General features: G+C 35.1%; 4 protein-coding genes and 1 long non-coding RNA gene across 8 annotated transcripts; 3 read left to right on the forward strand and 2 right to left on the reverse strand.

Annotated features, from left to right (window-relative positions):
• Positions 1 to 4,321: 4,321 nt before the first annotated feature.
• Positions 4,322 to 5,357, reverse strand: LOC111213262 (glutathione S-transferase T3-like). Its single transcript, XM_022714973.1, has 2 exons — positions 4,663 to 5,357; positions 4,322 to 4,415 (listed from the first exon to the last, which is right to left on the reverse strand). The coding sequence occupies exons 1-2, from the start codon at positions 5,355 to 5,357 to the stop codon at positions 4,322 to 4,324; spliced, it is 789 nt and encodes a 262-aa protein (XP_022570694.1).
• Positions 5,358 to 9,731: 4,374 nt separating this feature from the next.
• Positions 9,732 to 12,187, forward strand: LOC111202415 (zinc finger CCCH domain-containing protein 36-like). 2 transcript variants are annotated; one of them, XM_022695266.2, is made up of 4 exons: positions 9,732 to 9,862; positions 9,946 to 10,066; positions 10,742 to 10,802; positions 11,289 to 12,187. In XM_022695266.2, exons 2-4 carry the CDS (start codon positions 9,988 to 9,990, stop codon positions 11,905 to 11,907), a joined length of 759 nt encoding a protein of 252 aa, XP_022550987.1. In that variant the 5' UTR covers positions 9,732 to 9,862; positions 9,946 to 9,987; the 3' UTR covers positions 11,908 to 12,187. The 2 variants fall into 2 exon arrangements, with proteins under 2 accessions (XP_022550987.1, XP_048600646.1); XM_048744689.1 differs by having other exon boundaries at positions 9,807 to 10,066.
• Positions 12,188 to 12,996: 809 nt separating this feature from the next.
• On the forward strand, positions 12,997 to 15,539 carry LOC106417584 (omega-6 fatty acid desaturase, endoplasmic reticulum-like). Of its 3 annotated transcripts, none has more exons than XM_022714971.2 (2): positions 12,997 to 13,240; positions 14,176 to 15,539. In XM_022714971.2, exon 2 carries the CDS (start codon positions 14,184 to 14,186, stop codon positions 15,336 to 15,338), a length of 1,155 nt encoding a protein of 384 aa, XP_022570692.1. In that variant the 5' UTR covers positions 12,997 to 13,240; positions 14,176 to 14,183; the 3' UTR covers positions 15,339 to 15,539.
• A 1,185-nt stretch (positions 15,540 to 16,724) lies between these two features.
• On the forward strand, positions 16,725 to 18,228 carry LOC106345440 (tetraspanin-6-like). The gene is made up of 3 exons (XM_048744690.1): positions 16,725 to 17,306; positions 17,541 to 17,857; positions 18,014 to 18,228. The coding sequence occupies exons 1-3, from the start codon at positions 16,815 to 16,817 to the stop codon at positions 18,051 to 18,053; spliced, it is 849 nt and encodes a 282-aa protein (XP_048600647.1). The 5' UTR covers positions 16,725 to 16,814; the 3' UTR covers positions 18,054 to 18,228.
• Positions 18,229 to 18,857: 629 nt separating this feature from the next.
• On the reverse strand, positions 18,858 to 20,603 carry LOC125580338. The gene is made up of 2 exons (XR_007318084.1): positions 20,470 to 20,603; positions 18,858 to 19,697 (listed from the first exon to the last, which is right to left on the reverse strand). It is a non-coding gene; the product is annotated as an uncharacterized LOC125580338 (long non-coding RNA).
• Between the last annotated feature and the right edge of the window lie 520 nt (positions 20,604 to 21,123).

Here is a 21,123-nt window from a genome sequence, read left to right on the forward strand (position 1 = left end):
ACCAGTGAAGCTGGCTAAAACCGGTGACCCGAATTAACTTCAAAACCCGGTTCTAAAAAAATCAACATATAATTAATGTTTTTTCAGTTATTATTAAAATTTAAGGTTTCATAATCAATGTTTAACTTTCACTATTTAATTTGTTTTCTTTTTAATTCTATTTTCTTAAAAAAAAAATATTTTTAACTCTCATATTCTATTCTCATTTTGCTATATTCATAAAATTTAAAATTTTCGTTGTGAAAATAAATAAATACATAACGTAAACAGTCAATCATTTGTTTTTTTTATATATCAATTTCAGTTCATACAATATTCATTGTTAACCGTATATATAACTAAATTTATGGTTATTGTTTATTCTTACAATCTAATCTATTAAAACTGAAGTACAATTAGAAATTAACCCTATTTTTTCCCTAGACCTGGGCATTTTACCCGGATCCGAAGACCCGAACCGGAACCGATCCGAAAACACAGGTTCGGGTCCGGGTCCGGGTCCATGCTAAGTACCTATTGGGTCTTTTTTTTTTGGACCCGCGGGTCTCGGTTTGGGTCCGGGTCCTATCCGAGACCCGTTCGGGTACCCGAAGTACCCGCAAATAATTGTATATACTAGGTATATTTGGGTGATTGGGTATATTTTTGGTATTTTGGATTTTTTTTAAAGTTTCAGGTTTGGATTTTCGGGTCTAATTGTAGGTTTTTGGTGAAATTTTAGATTTTTAGAAAATATAATTTGGGTATTCAGGTAAAATTCGGGTATGTTTTGGGTTTTCGGGTCTGATTTTGGATAAATTTTTGGGTATTTTGCGGTTCTTCGGGTATTTTTAGAATTTTCGGGTCCAGTTCGGGTATTTCGGGTCTATTTCGGGTCCTAAATACCCGAACCGACCCGGATCCGAAATATACCCAAAATTTTTGGGTATTTTACGGGTATTGAAATTATAGACCCGAACCGACCCGGATCCGACAAGATCCGACCCGGAACCGACCCGAAAAGTTATAGGTACCTATATGGGTCTAAATTGCTAGGATCCGAAGGACCCGGACCCGACAATACCCGACCCGAACCCGACCCGAAGACCCGGATGCTCATGCCTATTTTTCCCTAATATTTACAGCTTATGCCACTGACATTATCTCTGCATCTTCACAAATTAGTTTTAGGCTTCACGTCATTTAATTAGAAGAAATAACAAGCCCATTAAAATTTGTTTGCCCAATAATTATATTTGTATCTCTCATACCAATAAAACTTGGTTTCATCTTTCGACTACCACATTCCACTCTCTGGATAATTAGGTGTTTATATGTTAGTAAACCAAGAGTGTAAAATCAAATGCCAAATTTTTTACTATCCATTTTACAACAAATAACATTAAAAATTCACTACCAAATAACTATAATAATGTAATTAACGAGAACATCACTAAACCGGTTTATATGTGTAACAAGAAGTACATACAATTTAAAATTTTTATCCGGTTTAGTATAGAGTAGTTTTAAATATAATTTCAAAACTTACCCTAAATAAAAACAGAAAAATCATTCGTAATATAAAATAAGAATTACAGATTTTCTATCGATTAGGTATATTCGAAATTGTTAATAGATCCACTAAATATTGCTAAAATCATTGAAGTCTTACTCACTTAACATAACAAGCCCCTAAATTAAAGCTTTCACATTAATAACAAAAATATCTACTTCCAAATCACAATTTAGTATATTATACATTGAAGAAAACTTTGGTATATTATACATTGAAGAAAACTTTAGTATATTCCTATAATAAAACTTAATTTCCATTTTGTATTTTATAGACAAGCCGTGAACAGATCCACTAAATATTCCGAACATTTAGTAAATTACTATTCTACAACGTGCAAATCTAGATTTTAAATAATTTAGTTTAGATTTCTTAATGTCGCCAACATCTCATCTAATATACCTTTCATACTTTCTCGTGGACCTTATTCTTTTTTTAGCTATGGTCTTTTCAATTGGGATGTGAGGTTTTTGTAATTAATGTTAATCTTTTTTTTAAAAAAAATTCCTAAGCTAAAGTAATTAACTTGCTAATTTTGTTTATTATACATAATCCTTTTTCCAACCAACACGTGAAGACCCATTTTTAGGTAAACATTATTGTTATATATATATATATACAATCATAAAATATATAAACATTTTTAAAATGTGTGTTATATATCTAAACTATTAAAACAAGAGTATAAATAAGATTTGACCTTTAGTTTTTCTAAATAATTACAATGAAATGTCACTGGTATTAACTCTAAAATTTTACTTATTATTTATAGTACTCCACGGCATATTACACTAAGAAATAAAAAGCCCATTAACTTCTTAGAGCAACCACATCAATGAACCCCTTTTGGGGTTCATTGGATTTTTTTATTATATTTGTGATGGGTCAGAAATAGTGATGAACCTGTATTAATTGTGTTCTTCCATTGGTGAACCCGAATACGGGGTTCTTAGAAATTTAAATTATTCTTTTAATTTTTTTTTTGTTAAAAATTATTTAATACATAGAGAAATCTTAAACATACAAAGATCATTCATCAAGATTACCAAACTTTTGCCATATATTTTCAACTAAATCAGATTTCAAACGATGATGTATCTGTTGATCCCGAATTTGATTACTAATCCCACGCATTTCACCGACATTAGAAAGGCTTTCCGTAGAGGAGACGACATCAACCTGGGAACTTCTGCTTGACTCTCCTGATTCGAATTCATCTGTATCATACTAAGTGAATCTGTCGCGTTCGTCCTCTACTATCATGTTGTGCAGTATGACACAACATCTCATAATCCTTCCTATCTTTTCCTTGTCCCATAGTAGTGCTGGGTTTTTAACTATTGCAAACCTCGCTTGCAATACTCCGAAAGCACGTTCGACATCTTTTCTTACGGCTTCTTGATGTTGAGCAAATAGTTGTGCTTTTGGAGTTTGAGGAAGTGAGATTGATTGGATAAATGTTGACCATTTTGGATAAATTCCGTCGCTAAGATAGTACGCCATACAATAATTGTGGTTGTTGACCTTGAAATTTATTTTAGGAGCTCGACCTTGTATAATGTCATCAAAAACTGGTGACCGATCAAGAACATTAATATCGTTGAGGGTACCTGGAAGTCCGAAAAATGCGTGCCATATCCATAGATCTTGTGATGCCACCGCCTCTAAGATAATTGTCGGCTTTCCTGAACCACGTGTGTACTGTCCTCTCCAAGCTGTTGGGCAATTTTTCCACTCCCAATGCATACAGTCGATGCTGCCTACCATTCCTGGGAACCCGCGTAACTCTCCAATATCCAGTAGTCATTGAAGATCATCAGCTGTAGGTCTTCTTTGATACTCATGGCCAAACAATTGTATTATCGCATTAGTGAAATTGTCCAAACATAAAAGTGCAGTACTTTCACCTAGTCGGAGATATTTGTCATACGTATCTCCTGATTGACCATATGTCAGCATACGTATAGCTGCTGTACACTTTTGCAGTGTAGATAGGCCGTACCTTCCGTGAGCATTTCTTCTTTGCTGAAAGTATGAAACTTCATTTCTTAAAGCATCCACAATGCGAAGGAACAATGGCTTGTGCATTCGAAAACGTCTTCTAAACATTTCCGGTGGGTATGTAGTATGTTCCCTGAAATAGTCATTCCATAGTTGATTGTGTCCTTCTTCCCGATGTCTTTCGTAGTAAGCCCGTCTCTTTGGTTTTTTTGCTTGATCATTAACTAGGGAGTCGACGAGATTATCAAATTCTTCGTCGAACCATTCTTCAACAGCTTCATCTACGCCATCTGACGATGAGGATGACATTTTTTGTTTTAATTTAGTAAAAATATGATTAAAGGTTAAAAAAAAGGTGGAGATAGAATAGGAATATTTGGCTAAGTGTGTTTAAAAAAAATGAATATCGAAGAAGAAAATATGATTAATGGTTTTTAAAAAAAAATTGGAGATAGAAGAAGAATATTTGGCTAAGTGTGTTTTGAGTGTTTTGTGGCGTGGGCTTGAGTGTTCTGTGCTATATGATTTAAAGAAGATAGAGGATGATAGTTGTGTTATTATTGTTTTAGAGAGAAGCGATGAAGAAGTACAAGTTCAAGAGAAAAAGAGGTGAACAATATTTGAGAGAGCAATGCATAAATGAGACAGATTATATAGTCATTGTTTTACAACACACGTGAAGTGTAGAAACCAACAAAATACTACACTTTAACACCCGTGACACAAACATAATTCATCAACTACAGCTCTACCTACTACAACCCGTGACTAGCCTGTAGAAAACTCTGAGATCATCATCACCCGTGACACAAACACACCTACTACAACCACAACTACACCACTAGCTAGTACAACCCGTGACCTGCACAACAAAAAACAAAAGAAGAAGCAAGACAAATAGTTAGTAACCAAGTAAGCAAATAATCAAGTTAGCGAATAATGAAGCTAGCAAATAATCAAGTAAGCAAATAACCAAGTAAGCAAATAATCAACCCGTGACCTGCACAACCTAAACAATCAACAGAACATCATAACTACCTAAACAACTACGCAACTAATCACTGACCAGATCAAAGCATCTCAGCTACGAGTTTGTCCTTCAGAGACACCTCATTTCAGTGAGAGTTTCTTTTTTTGACATGAGACGATCTAGTAGTTTCTGTTTGGATATGTTCTGTTTCAAGTCTAGAATGCTCTGTAGTCGATCATATGCAGCTTCATTCCCATTCTTCTTGCGTTTGGCTGCTTTGGAAGCCTTAACACCAGGTGGCCTTACCTCTTCCGAGTCAGGTACCGTCTCTGCAGATTCCTTCCTTTTCTCCTTTGCACCATCTCTTGGTAAAGAGATAGACCTCCATTTTTGATCGAACCGCAGCTCCCTCCACGCATGTTCAAGTGTGAACTTGTCGTGGTAGTCGTTGAAGAAGATGTCATGGGCAGACTTCATGACATCGTTCTCATTTTGGCCACTAGCTTGCTCCTTCAAAGCGGCCTGATAGCTTCCCACAAACTTAGACACCTGGTCATTGAGCCTTCCCCACCTCTGCTTACACTGACTCCACTCTCTAGAAGCAAAGCCTGTGAGCTGAGGGCTTGAATTGAAATAATCCTTAATTCTTTTCCAAAACGACCCTAACTTCTGCTGGTTACTAACTATGGGATCCTTGCTGGTGTTTAACCAAGCACTTATGAGGACTAAGTCTTCTTGTGTTGTCCACTTTCTCCTTTCCACCGGTTTAGGAACATCAGAAGACCCTACGTCTATGTTCACAGGGCCGGGAGAAGTAAGGGAAAACGGATCCATTGTGTTTCGATTGGTGTGTTTTAAAGTTGGTATGTGTTTTCAGAAGTTGGTTTGAGTTAAGGGTAGAAGGATTGACTATGTTTTTAAACTAATATTTTGGTTTGCGTTTCTAACTACCAAACATTGATTACACAGATAGCATTCATCAAAACACAACCACTTTCAAATCACATTTTAAAAACGCGAACAGAGTGCATTCATTACACATCAAATCACATTTTTAAAACGCTAACAAGTATTACACAGATAGCATTCATCAAAACACAACCACTTTCAAGCATTCATCACAGCAACCAACTACCCTAGTTCAGTTCGTACTATAGAGAGCATCACATCACTTTCAAAGCATATCAATTAATACAACACAGAAACTAGATTTATGAACATCTACTTTACTTCCTAGTCTACCTAGTGAAGTTCAACCAAGCAACCTACAAGGAAACTACTTCTTGGAAACTACTTCTAGTTCAGTTCAGTTTAGTTAGAGTGTTTACCTAAACAATTTCATTCAAAGCAGACCTTCTCCAGATTAGCCATCTGCACAGTGAGGTTATAAACGTCACCAGTGAGGTGATCAAGCAGCAAACTGAGCCTTTTAACCTGTGCCTGCACATGGAAACATAGAAACCTTGTTAGTGAATTAAAAAAACCCAAACATTACCAATATTAAGTTCCTATGAGATACTCTTAAAAAACGACACTAACCTCAACACTCTCAATCTGTTTACTGAGATTGGGCACCAACTTGATCACCTCATCAGCCTCCTCCACACGCTTACGCAGGCGTTCGATCTCCTCCTGGACGCCTATTACTCAAGGCTGACGATAATGAAATCCATCAGCCTTGGGGACAACAAAAAAAACATCAGACAACATAAAAAAAAAATTCTATACCAATATATGCGTCTGTTGAGGTATCTCTTACCTCGTAGTTTATGCAGCTGAAGAAGCGCTTCCCAGGATGAGTGTCGTACTCCTCCTTCCCGCAAACCTCGTCAATGATTCTCCCACCACAGGGACATCTTCTAGGAATCCCATATTCAGAATCGGCCACGTATCCCAACATGTTGCAGTTCTCCTGATGCCTTTTTGTATCTCTTCTCTCCTCTGCGGGATCCATCTGAAGCAGACAAGCAAACGACTTACAACAAAATCACAAAATTATATCATGAACGGAAACCATAATGGAACCCACTATTCGATAACAAAACGCTTCGATCTAACCCAAAATGAAACCCACAAGACGATTCGGAACCCTATAATCGAAACCCCCAAAATCGAGTTTGAACCCTAATTTGAGAACTCCACTAATCGACATCAAAACGCTTCGATCTAACGGAAAATTGACTCGACACTGACCTATTCTCGTCGAGGAGACACTCCGTCGTCGATTCGATGGAGAAAAGTGGAGAAAAGTGAAGAAAGATCAAAATCGCACGAGATATCGCCTCTGAGAAGAAAACCCTACTCTTTTCTGGAAAATGAGAAAATGAATTTCTCTCCCCTTTCGTCGTCGTGACGTCAACAACGCGGCGCCAATGGAACCGTGACACCTGGCGTGAACCCGCCTCATACCGAGTCACTCGTAAGACGCGGGTCACGGAAATAACTCCATTTAAACATTTCTTTTCTCTATCCGGGCCTATGAACCCGAACCCATGAAACCCATTACAACCTTCAATGTGGATGCTATTACCCCCACTAACAAGCAAATCATAATTTAGTTAGACATAGCATTAACTCAAAAATTAAAGTTTTTCTATCGATATAGTACATTTAGTTGTTAAGAGATCAAGTAAATATTCCTAAAATCATTGAACATATTACTAACTTAACATAACTAACCCCTAAATTTAAGCTATGATATTAATAACAATAATAAAGATACTTTCCGTTGTAAAATTTTTATTATATTCCTACAATGTATATTATCCATTTGCAAGATATATATCTTTTTTTGTAAACACAAGATATATATCTAACAAGAATAACTTATGTTAATTTATAATTTTGTTTTTTATCACCATAGAATACATTATTAAGTGATGAAAAAAATACACTATTAAGTATTAATTAACAATAGGATGGACAAAAAATCTGAACCGAGCCATCCGAACCCAAACCGATCCAAACCAAACTAAAGTATATGTCTAAATTATTTCGTTGAAGATTTTATCAATCCAAATGGTTTGGTCTTAAATTGAACCAAAAACTGAAGTATTTTTAAATTAGATTAATTAAATATAATAATATTAAGATTTTATATATTTAACCATTTAACCTAAACAATTAAATATAATTTATATTTTACTTCAAAATTAACAGAAAAACACAACTAAAAATAAAATAAAAGAATATGAATCTATCACATTAATATCACAACTGAAAAATTACCTATGTTATTTATCTTATGTGTAAAGATAACAACATAAAACTATTAGATTACATCTTTTACATGCTTATTGTGATGTTTGACTTTATGTTTAAAAATGGAGAAAAATAATAATTTTGTGTCAAATGATAATTTGTTTATATTTTTGTAACTGGACTAAAAAAAGCTTAAAAATCAACACAAATGAACTAAACAAGCACAAACAAAACAAAACCAAACCATATACGCATCAAACTGAACGCAAACCAAACTAAACTAATTTGAGTTGACTTAGGTTAAAGTTTTCCTAGACCCAAATAAACCAAGCCGAATTCAGAATCAAACCGAAAAACCCATCCCTAATTAACATGGTTATATATATACAACTATATCAAGAAAATTGCTAAAAAAAATTGACATTGCAAATTAAAATAACACCCGCGTGAACGCGCGGATCAAAGTCTAGTATCATCTTTAAAACTGAAGAACAAGTTTAAGGAAACACCAAATCATTTTTATTGATTTTCTTAGTTCGGTTTATGGTTTCCTTTTATTAAATCACTCCTTACAAAACACTTACCGGAATCGGATATGAACATGTACTTTAACGTAAAAACGTGATCCTGACCCGCGCGCCAGCGCGTATATGAATTTTCAGTTTTTAATTATTTATTTTATTAAATGATGTATTTATAAAATTCATTCATATTATATTCATTAAGTAAATATTTTTTTTTTTGCATCTTAAACTATCTATTTTTTACGAATGTGTGATATCATATAAAAAAATATAAAAAAAATGAGTATACATAGTTAATTAGATAATTGTAAAAACATAAATTTGTCTTTCGTTTGCGATATCATATAAATAATGATCCGCCCAGTTAACAAAAATCATAATCTTTTTTATGTGTAATTTTTTTTTTGACTATTTCCTTAAAACTATATTAAATTTTACATATTTTAATTAGAATATTTTTAATATCTTTACCTTTTTCTTTGAAATGCAACTCAATATTTTTTTAAAAAATTATAACAAAATATTTAAAAAATATTTTTAGTATTTGTTTGAAAAATATGAAAATTACATTTTAAATTAAAATTATCCTAAAATATGATAAGTTTTGATGTAAACGAAAACTCAAATTATGTCAAAAATAATTATATTCAATGATAATAACAATTTAAATTGATTATTTAAAAAAATACATTTACAAAAATATTGTTTGAAAGAAAATTCATTTCTCTTTCAAATATAAAATGAAAATATTATAATTAAATAATAAAAACTATAAATAAAAACCATAAATTTAGCAAATGACAACTGAGTTATATTATGCTAAAATTTTATTTATAACAATTTAGCAAATGACAAATGAGTTATAAGCAAATAATACCATATAATTTTTAAAAACATAGACATTCTTAAATATTTTTTGAGTAAATAAATATTTTTTAATTTAATCAACTGAAAATAATATCCGTACAATTGTGTGAGTCAAATTCTAGTTTTATTGATGCATGTTATATATTAGTGATGTATGTTTTAGGTAACATTTTAATGATGCACGTTTTTTAAAATCTCTATTATTAAAATTATAAACGTAAGGATAACTCATGAGTTTTTTTGTTGATTAAATGACATTATGTCCAAATTTATTTAAGTATATTTCATTAAGGTAACTGAAAAAGACAAATAATAAAATAGGAAGTTTAAATTCATTTAAGCATATTTCATTAATGTAACTGAAAAGACAAATAATAAATTAGGCAGTTTTATTTGTTTTAGGATATTTCATAAATGCAACTGAAAAAGATAATCAAAAAAAATAGAGAGTTTAATTAATGAAGTAATAACATTTTTAAATGGGTACTTCTCGTTTAATAATACTGAAGTATGATGTCCAAGAAAAATGTAAAAAGACAATTCATGCGTGTTGTGGGCTTCTTCGGTATGGAAAAGGTTTAGAAGCCGAATTTACTAGACCAATAGCCTCAACTTGCAATCCCGGTTTACCTTTCCGTTTGTTATCGGCCTCTCCGGTTCAAGTTTCGAATTAAAAAAAAAATTGAAACTTAAAAGAAAAATAGAAGGAAAAATCTCATCTTTTCTCGACGACACAACCACCTCAGGGTTAGGTTTTTTATTTTATCTTTTATTATTCTTTCTCCTCTTTTCCGATTCCGATCTGTCTTTTTCTCCGATTCGCTCTTCAGACGCAACACAAAGGGTTTCCAATTCGGATCTGTACTTTAGCCATGGATACTCGTAAGAGAGCTGGCTCATTCAACTCCAATGGCGGCGGCGGCGGCGGCGGATCCAAGAAGTCTAAGCAAGGTTAGCTCTTTCACTCTTTCTCAATATCTTCCGTTTTGTCTGAGAAATTGTGAAAGCTATTATAACTCTGCTTGAATTATTATTATACCCAATCTTTACAGTTAAATTTGAGATCTTTATTTGCTGGATGAATACTCTTTTGTTTTTGTGTGAATTGGATTTTGGCTAGTGATGATTTGTTCAATTTGAGTACCGTACTACTATTATTGAGCAAAAAAGTAGCTTTTTTTTTTTTTGTAAAGCTAGTAATGAGATTTACTAAGACGCAAGTTTAAGTCTTTTTTTTTTCATTACTGCTTTGTCTTTTTCTTTGGTTCTCACTTATGTGGCCAATTAGCTAGATTTTTACATCTTAAACTGCTTGCCGTTTTTCTGTCTGATGCACAATTTAAATTTATTGTTCAGTTGAGTAACACCCACAAGCTTATGTTTTTTTTTTCGAAGTTACTTTAGTTCCAATTTTGCTTTTAGTAAACCATGTTCAGTTGAGTAAGACAGCCCATGTCTTTTCCTTTGTCGGATTGATGTGTCCTGAAAATTTACAGAAGGTATCATGCAGCTTTAATTCTTAAGTCTCAAGTTTCATATGGATGAAAAGTATGAATGGTGTCATATTATTGAACTTGAGAAAACTCTTAACTAAAGAATAAAAACACACTTAAATGTTTGGAACAGAGATGGAATCATATTCAACTGGTTTAGGCAGCAAATCCAAGCCTTGCACTAAATTTTTCAGGTTATAAATTTATAATCCTTTTTTTTCTTAACTGGATTAATATTGAAAATTGTTAATTGTCAAATTAACAAGTAAAACTGTATGCTAATGAAGTGGTTAATTGTTATTACAGGTACTTATAAATCATTGATCCTAAACAAGTTAAAAAAAAAGTTTCAATAAGAGATAAGTGCATCTGGATTATAATCATAGAAACGTTCAACTCAATTGGTGATCATAACGTTCGAAATCAAACTATAACTTGTTTAGAAAATTGCTATAATTTTCTGTTTGGTGGTAAGGTGTTAGTGATGTTGTGTTTATAACATGGTCATATATGGTCAGGTTCAGGTAAGTTTATTACATTACTGGTGGTGACTAATTGGTTCCTTGTGTATAGCAATTGATACTTCCTCTGTATTTTAACCGTTTGTTCTCAACTTCTCTTGTGTCATCTTAAGGGAAATGGTTTTAACTATCTGATGTCTTTATTATGCTCTATTGCAGCACTTCTGGCTGTCCTTTTGGAGATAACTGCCACTTCTTGCACTATGTACCCGGAGGATACAATGCTGTAGCACAGCTGACAAACATGGCACTACCCATGCCTCAAGCTTCCAGAAACATGCAAGGACCTGGTGGTGGTGGAGGAGGGAGATTCTCAGGGAGAGGAGGAGAGTCTGGACCTGGCCATGTGTCTAGCTTTGGCGCCTCAGCCACTGCGAAAATCAGCGTGGACGCTTCGTTGGCCGGAGCCATCATCGGTAAAGGAGGAGTCAGTTCGAAGCAGATATGTCGTCAGACGGGGGCGAAGCTGTCGATTCAAGATCACGAGAGGGACCCGAACCTGAAGAACATTGAGCTTGAAGGGACGTTTGAGCAGATAAACGAAGCGAGTGTGATGGTTAGAGAGCTGATTGGGAGGCTTAACTCTGCAGCTAGTAGGAGACCACCTGGTGGTGGTGGTGGGATTGGTGGTGGGGTTGGTTCGGAAGGGAAACCACATCCAGGGAGCAACTTCAAGACGAAGATGTGTGAGAGGTTCGCGAAAGGGAACTGTACGTTTGGGGATAGGTGTCACTTTGCGCACGGGGAAGCAGAGCTGCGCAGGTCAGGAATTGCCTAAGTTGCTGTTTGTGGAGTTTGCTGTCTTTTCTTTTGTGTGTGGTGGTGATCTCTAATATCATCCATCTTCTTCATCTATTTTGCTTTTGTTTTATGAAAATACAATGTTAGTTTCATTGTCTTTGTAAGTTTTCTTTCTCTCTGTGTGGTGATTCTTAGAATATAGTTTTTTTTGCTGTTAAATTGAGTTTGAATTGATGAGAGACTTGGTGGATGGATTGACAGACGGTGGTTAGGATTTGTATGCTGCCTTAATTTTCTTACAGTCATGCTTGCTCTGATTTGTCTGTTGTGCGTGAGTCAGACACATCATCTTTGATACCAAAAAAACATGTTATAAAACCCGTCACTGGTAGTAACAATCAGCTGAATAAATATAACATTCCTAATGGTGGGTGTGTGATCTTAAACAAAAAATTTTGAAAGAAAAGTGTGTTGTTGTTAGAGGTAATGCTTAGACAAATCAAACTCTAATCATCTTCTAAGTCTAGTATAATACAAGAGATCTCAATCTAATCAATTACTAGTTTCTTTTCGTCTGCCAACAAATTTGATTATTATAAGTATCAAAGATGATTACACATACATAACAAATTGTAATAAGAAAAAGAAAAGAGAGAGAAATCCTCACGTGAGCATCACCACAATTTGTCTGTTACATATTTCTGTAAGTTCTTGTGTGTTCACATGGGCAAAAGTGAGAAGAAGCCAAACACGATACTCCATTTTCAGGCATCAACTACCATCTTCTTCTTCTTCTTCTTTATCAAGTTGTTTCTAATGTCATATTAAGAAATGATACATGATTGACTTACGTAGAGAAAAACTGATTCAAACAAGTACCGCATGTGTCATTGCGTTCCAAAGTGATTAAGTCAATAACATGATACGACCTTTTTTATTACATTACATACATAACCAAGATAACGTGGACGAGAAAAAGAGAGAACGTCGTAGTAATATCACCTTTTCATCACTCTAACTTTTACATTTTGGTAAATTCTAAATTAATGGTCGTTCCTTGAGTTAAATATCAGATATTTTGAACAGAGGGGCCCAGTTGTAAAAATAAGAGAAAAGAGGGGCCAGTTGTAAGAATAAGAGATGTCATTCAAATGCCTTCCTGTCTCTCATCAATTTAAAAACGGCCCTGCCTATTGCCACTCGCATCTGACCAGACAAACCACAACAGATTGAGAGAAGTGCCGAGACAAGAGAGAGAGAGAGAGAAAGAGAAGAGAGAGAGATAGATTCTTTGGAGGAGCTTCATTGTAGGGTTCATCGTTATTAACGTAAAATCTCTCTCCCCCCACCCTACGTCAGCAGCTTTCAGGGTCCCCTTCTTCTTCTTCTTCTTCTCATTTTCCTCTTATTTTTATGAATTCCTGGTCTGTGTTCATCTCGTCCATCTCTCTAGCAGTCTAGCATTTGGCATTTAAATCGATAGATCTGCCAGTCTTTATTGCATTCAACTAAAGATCTGTTCCTCTGTTTCCATTTGACAAATCTTGTGTCATGTTTCTTTCATCTCACCGTTAAATAATGATTACTGTCTATGGTCTAGCATATGAAATGTTGCAACTTTCTATCTATTCAGAAATCTTTTTATTCAATAGGTTGGTGAAATAGAAAAGGTCAAATCTCCAAAATAGCAACTTTCTAAGTTTATATCACAAAAATAGCACTCAAAAATTAAAATGACCAAAATATTATTTTATCTTTTGAAAATTTTAATTTTTTTATTTTTCAAAATTTGAAATCTTATCCCCAAAACCTCATTTCTCAACTCTAAACCCTAAACTCTGAACCATAAACCCTAAACCCTAAACTCTAAACCCTAAACCCTAAACCCTAAACCCCACCCTTTAACTCTAAACCATAAGTTTGTGACTTTTGATAAAATATTAAGTGATATTTTTGTGACTTTTGACCTTGAGTGCTAGTTTGGGAACAAAAACTTGGTTTAGTGCTATTTTTGTTTTTTTTCAATATAAAAATCACTTATTGTTGAACCTTTGATAGATTTGACCGATTCCTACTGGTTCTTGCTACTGTTATTTCTTAATAAATGGAAGAACGTTTCATTGACTTATAAGCTCATCAACTTTGTACAAATAAAACGGATGATTTAAAGTAGGTAGGTACTTCAGGGTTTAGATGTTCTTTTATAGATTCAAATGCATGAAGAGTTGCATATACAACTTTGATTAAAGGATAAAAAGTCTCCGTCCTCCATAACATTATTATTATTTTTTGGTTTTCTCTACAGAAACAAACATGGGCGCAGGTGGAAGAATGCAAGTCTCTCCTCCCTCCAGCTCCCCCGAAACCAAAACCCTCAAACGCGTCCCCTGCGAGACACCACCCTTCACTCTCGGAGACCTCAAGAAAGCAATCCCACCTCACTGCTTCAAACGCTCCATCCCTCGCTCCTTCTCCTACCTCCTCTTCGACATCCTCGTCTCCTCCTCCCTCTACCACCTCTCCACAGCCTACTTCCCTCTCCTCCCCCACCCTCTCCCTTACCTCGCCTGGCCCCTCTACTGGGCCTGCCAAGGCTGCGTCCTAACGGGCCTCTGGGTCATCGCCCACGAATGCGGCCACCACGCCTTCAGCGACCACCAGTGGCTGGACGACGCCGTGGGCCTCGTCTTCCACTCCTTCCTCCTCGTCCCTTACTTCTCCTGGAAGTACAGCCATCGACGCCACCATTCCAACACCGGATCCCTCGAGAGGGATGAAGTGTTCGTCCCCAAGAAGAAATCCGACATCAAGTGGTACGGAAAGTACCTCAACAACCCGCTAGGACGCACGGTGATGCTAACCGTCCAGTTCACGCTCGGCTGGCCGTTGTACTTAGCCTTCAACGTCTCTGGAAGACCTTACAGCGACGGTTTCGCTTGCCATTTCCACCCGAACGCTCCCATCTACAACGACCGCGAGCGTCTCCAGATATACATCTCTGACGCTGGCGTCCTCTCCGTATGTTACGGTCTCTACCGCTACGCTGGTTCGCGAGGAGTGGCCTCGATGGTCTGTGTCTACGGAGTTCCGCTTATGATTGTCAACTGTTTCCTCGTCTTGATCACTTACTTGCAGCACACGCACCCTTCGCTGCCTCACTATGATTCTTCGGAGTGGGATTGGTTGAGAGGAGCTTTGGCTACTGTGGATAGAGACTATGGAATCTTGAACAAGGTGTTTCATAACATCACGGACACGCACGTGGCGCATCATCTGTTCTCGACGATGCCGCATTATAACGCGATGGAAGCGACCAAGGCGATAAAGCCGATACTTGGAGAGTATTACCAGTTTGATGGAACGCCGGTGGTTAAGGCGATGTGGAGGGAGGCGAAGGAGTGTATCTATGTTGAACCGGATAGGCAAGGTGAGAAGAAAGGTGTGTTCTGGTACAACAATAAGTTATGAGGATGATGATGATGATGATGATGATGATGATGATGATGATGATGGTGGAAGGACAGAGTTAAAAGTTGTTGTCGACTTTTCTCTTGGTCTGGTTTAGTCTTTGTTCTAATTAGAAACTATGTATTTGTTACAGTAATGTTATTATTGTCTCATTTTGTTGTGTTATGACATTTTGGCTTAAATTAAGTATGTTTTAGCATTTTTCTTGCTTAAACCAAAAAAAAATGTGAATGGGGGAATCAAAGATCATATTGTGCTCTACCTACAGAACCTAATATGCTAAGTTATGGGGCCAGTAAAAGCATCTTAAAAAGAAAATTCACCATCCGTCCTCTATATTATTCTTTGCTTACCTTTCATTGATCATTGTGAATTTATCTGATTCTATATATGATATGTTCCACTATATATACAATATAGTTTAATTTTAAGTACATATTTTATTCAAGGCACTACTTGTGGTCTGGTTTAAACGACATAAGCGTATAAAATACTATTAAACAAGAAACAATTGTCCAAAAAGACGCTTTTATTTGAAAAAAAATATACAATTTTAATGTTGTTGTTTAGTTGATTCAAATCAAGAAACGACCTCTTGACAAAAATAAAAATAAATCAAGAAACGACAAGAGAATATGAGCATGAATCATTAAACAATTAACTCTTAACCTTTTCCCTTAATTAAAACTAGGTGTGTAAAAAAAATTAAAATATTTTTTAACAGATAAATATAAATTATATTTTAAATTTTTTTTTTTAATATTGTAAATTTTCTTTTTTCGTATCAACATTTTAATATAAATTTAATTTAATTAAACATAAAAATTATATTTAAGAATATGCTTGTATATATTTGAAATTATAATCTTAGATAGATTTTTCTATCTATTTATTTTAATTAAATATATTAAATAAATTTGTAAAAGTTGCATAATCACCAACAATTAAAATTAAACAATATTTATAAAATTTATAGATATATAAGAAAATAATGATTTTACGATTAAATTTTTATAATTTTCTAAGAAAATTGTATACATTTTTGAAAATTTTAGTAATAAAATTGTATAATTTTAAAATATATAATTATATTATATTTCGAAATTTATAATGCCATATTTGAATATATTTATTCTAATGATGATTTATGAGTTATTTTCATATTCTAAAAAATTTCTAAAATATAAATTGACATTAAATGTACTATATGAGTTATTACCATATTTTAAAAAATTTACCAAAAATATAAATTAACATTAAATGCAATTGTCCATGTCATATTAAGCTATAATACATGTCATCAATTTCAGTAGCAATGTCATATTTGTTTTGTGAAATTGATTGTAGAAAGAACATGTGGCAAAATCACTTCGCAAATATAGTCCAATAGATTCCTAATTGATAAGAGAGAATCTGCTTAGAGAAGAGAGAAGACACTGCAAAGTTCTCTGGTTTCTTCTTGATAACAATCCTAGTATGTACAGGTTCAGCAACACAGTGATTGGGGTCATAAACCTTCTCAGCTTACTAGCTTCAATACCAATCAAAGGAACTGCTCTATGGAAGGCAAGAAGCAGTAAAACTTGCGAGAACTTCCTCCAGACACCGCTTCTCGTGATAGGATTCATCATACTGTTAGTATCCCTTGCTGGTTTCATAGGAGCTTGTTTCAACGTGGCATGGGCTCTGTGGGTGTACTTAGTTGTCATGATCTTCCTCATAGCGACTCTCATGGGTCTAACGCTCTTTGGTCTTGTGGTGACTAGCCAAGGAGGTGGTGTGGAAGTACCAGGGAGGGTTTACAAAGAATATAGACTTGGAGATTATCATCCGTGGCTGAGAGAGAGAGTTAGAGATCAAGAGTATTGGAACTCCATTAGAAGCTGTATCTTGACTTCAAAGACTTGTTCTAAGATTGAATCTTGGACTACACTTGATTATTTCCAAAGGGATATGACTTCTGTTCAGGTATCATCATCCTTATCTTTCGATAATATCTAAATTACCTTAAATATGTAAAAGTTTAACAAATTTAGCTAATTTCAGATATTATTTCGGAATCCAAAAATATCTGATTTTAGGCCCGTTCATATCGGATTTTGTTTTTTTTTTCCGGTTTGGTTATAAACTCCCCTTGTGTCCTATGATATGAACTAGCATCTTCATCAGTTTGTTTAGTAACTAACCTGTCTTTGATTGTAGTCGGGATGTTGTAAGCCACCAACGGCGTGCACGTACGAGACTGGAGTAATAGTCGGAGGAGAAGATTGCTATAGATGGAACAATGGTATTGAAACGTTATGCTACGAGTGTGATGCTTGTAAAGCTGGTGTTCTTGAAGAGATCCGTCTTGACTGGAGAAAGTTATCGGTTGTCAACATTCTAGTCCTAGTCCTCCTCATCACAGTCTACGCTGCAGGTTGCTGCGCTTTCCATAACACTCACCACGCTGCTCATCCTTATCACCCATCTGATGATAACCGCATGACCAAAGTCCGTCCTCGTTGGGACTATTACTGGTACGTATACTACATTGACTTGATGATCTCAGAATGCAAGATTTGGCACAAAATTATATTAAAATTCATTTTTTAAAATAATTTTTTATATGTTTTTTATATTATATAAAATTATATAAAAGTTCACTAATGTTTCTAGCAATTTTGTGTTTACAGGTGGAGATGGTGGCATGAAAAGAAAGAACAGCTTTACTGAGAGCCTCGTAGTAATTTGTTTTTCTTCTTCTTTTCATCATTTTTTTCTATTTACCAACTTGAGATTAAGAAAACACAAAGATAAGAAGTGTTGATGTACTTCTGTTTTTTTTTTAAATCATCAAAGAAACATACATGGAAGATGAATATAGACTATGAAATATGCTTTTCATATATCTAAAACATCTTTGATGATCTCACGAGTAAACAAAAGAAAAAAAATTAGTGTAAATACTATACCCAGCAACTTGATTGTGAATCATCCAGTCATCAACAATGAAATAGTTGATTTATTATATTCATGCGTGAGTTGCAAGGAAAGGTACTACCTGGCTACCTGCTCACCATTGTTTCACTAAAAATGTATAAACGATTTGACGCTTGTAAGAAACAAAGATGTGCAATACATGTCTGAGACGCAAGCAAAGATCAAAACAGAAGATCTGAGTTTTCCCTTTATATTACCAACAAAGTTACGGACCCGCTTAGCTGCTCTTGTGTCACTGAGCAAGTGGATTTCTTGAATAAGAGAAACTAGTCCAACAGGCTAATTCAAAATAGATTATACTCAACCATCTGATCAAAAAGAAGCAATCATCTAAAAACTTGCGAGGATGAGTAATGATTAGCTCACATGGAAGCTAACCATTCAGCAGTTGACTGGTACAAAGGGATTTGGTTTCCTTATCACACCCCGAATACTCCTTCACAGTATGGATGACTATCCAAAAAAGAGTCCCAAGAGGCCATAGGATATGAACCCATTGAGGTCTGTTGTCAAAGTTGTTGATAAGAAGGGCCTAAAGGTAGAATTTTTTTTCTTTTTTTTTGTCAAATGTTTCTTTCCTTTAGAAAGGCCCAATGAACATTACAAGAGAAGCAACAGGCTTGAAACTCATCATACAACTCGACATAAAATAAATTTTATTAGGCCTAATAGTGCATGTGTCTTCATCACGGGAAAGACGTGACACGCGCCCTCATCCTCCTTTGCATGAGTCTTTAAACTTCTGGATCTGACATGCATCTGTCGCACCAACGCATGGGATGAGAGGAAGTCGGTACACCTCGCCGGCGGCAGAGACTGCTCATGGTCACCGAACAAGCTTTGAACTTCTCGATCTGCTATCTTTCATCCGGCTGTCGCTTCAATGAGAGCCACCATCAACTTCATTGGGTAATAACTCTGGGATTACTCAATAAAATTAAAGATCTTTATCGGACCATCTCCGAGAGGATGCCGATTCATCTAAATCTTCATCAAATCAAATCGAGATTACTCCACCTTTCTATCCAGGAAACTTCACTCAGAGCCTATTCATCGGCGGCTTCATCTTTTAAAGAGTGAAAATTGACTCCCTTAAGAAAAGAGTACATGCGAATCCAATAGAGAAGAAGAAAACTCCATTAAAGCGAACGGGATTTAAAGAGCAACTGTGAAAGAGGAGACGGGATGAGTCAGTTCTACTAGTTAGAACCTTGAGGGCCAATTGTCATGCTTGCGGGTTCGACGCCAGCCGGAGCCGAACTGCTCATCCATGTCACGAAGCGGGTACTGGACCTTCGGGCTCAGGACATACCCTCCCGGGTGAAGCCGACCCGCTGCCTGACCGGACCCAGGGAATGACCCGCGAAACTGGGAACCCTGGATTACCAAAAAAAAAAAAAACTGTGAAAGAGGAGAAGCATACATAAAAGATCAATCTCAATCGAAGAATAACAGAACACAATCATGAAGTTTTGCTTCAATTAAGATTGAATACACAACAAAAATTTGCCACGGTTTATCGGCACCGCGAATAACATAATCATAACATAATCGCCACTGCGAAGAGAAGAAATATAATACAAAGCAAAAACAAAAACAAAAAGATTATGGTGACCGGCTGTAAAGAGCCCACTGGCCACATGAGCAAATCTATTTGGTCGGAAGCTTTTTTAGAAAGAGGTTAGGGAAAATACTAGAGACAGGCTTTTTTGGTAGAATGAAAATTCTTATATTACAAAACTTGGTGAATAAGAAGAATTCTTCATTTGCTTCTTCTCCCCATGCTTATTACGCATAAAGTTGGTGTTAGAAGTCCAAAGCACTAAGATTAATTAAGAACAAATATTTATTTATGGTACTTAATCCAGAGTAGATTATACCTTTTCATTTTTTTTTACTAAATATATAAGAAAATATATGGAAACAAAAAAACATGGAATCGTAATTCACACGAGCATGAACAAAAACAAAACCATTTCTCTCTCCTTATTGAACAGTAACATTATTAAAATGATTAGAAAGAAATAAAGAAATACCCAATTGATTACTTTATCTTATTATCTCCAGTTTGGTTTTCACGATTCTGGTTAGTTATATGTTCGCAGCTCCCAACATTTGAATTGTTCGATACCACCTAATTTACACTTACCTAAAATAAGGGGAAGATAACCATCGCCAAGAGAATATTTCAGTACATAACATGCACATTGTCTTGTTTCTGGAAGTACATTCCCGCTCCAAAATTTACAACATTCGGGTCTCCACCGCCGGCCCTTTACAGCAGCTAGGGGGCCGCAGGTATCATGATTTTTAAGGCAATCTGTAGGGTTGAACGAAGTATTGAACGTAATAGCCGTAGCCGGGAATGATGTCAAGAGTATGACAAAGGCGATGCACATCAATGAAATTAACTTCATTTTTGGAATTAATTTGTAGTTCTCGTGATAATTAGCTTCGAATTAAATATCTTTTGAGAAATTTGAAACAATCTAGTTTTGGATAATTGTTGTATGTTTTGAAACCCTTAAATAACAAACTGAAATGAGAAAAAAGTGGAATGTTGAAGGTGGGAATCCAATCCTAAAGATAAGGGAGGATACTACGTACACTGATATCTGTTTTTATTTATGAAACATTAATCTCCAAAATAAAAGTATGACCGATTCATTAGGAAGTGATTTTTTTTTTTGTTCAAATGACCGATTCATAAGGACGTGATTATAAATAGAGTTCTTGTTGAATGGGTGTCTTTGTATCTATTTTAAAAATAAAAGTATGACCGATTCATTAGGAAGTGGTTTTT

Source organism: Brassica napus, chromosome C1, assembly GCF_020379485.1.
Source record: "Brassica napus cultivar Da-Ae chromosome C1, Da-Ae, whole genome shotgun sequence".
Taxonomy (NCBI): domain Eukaryota; kingdom Viridiplantae; phylum Streptophyta; class Magnoliopsida; order Brassicales; family Brassicaceae; genus Brassica; species Brassica napus.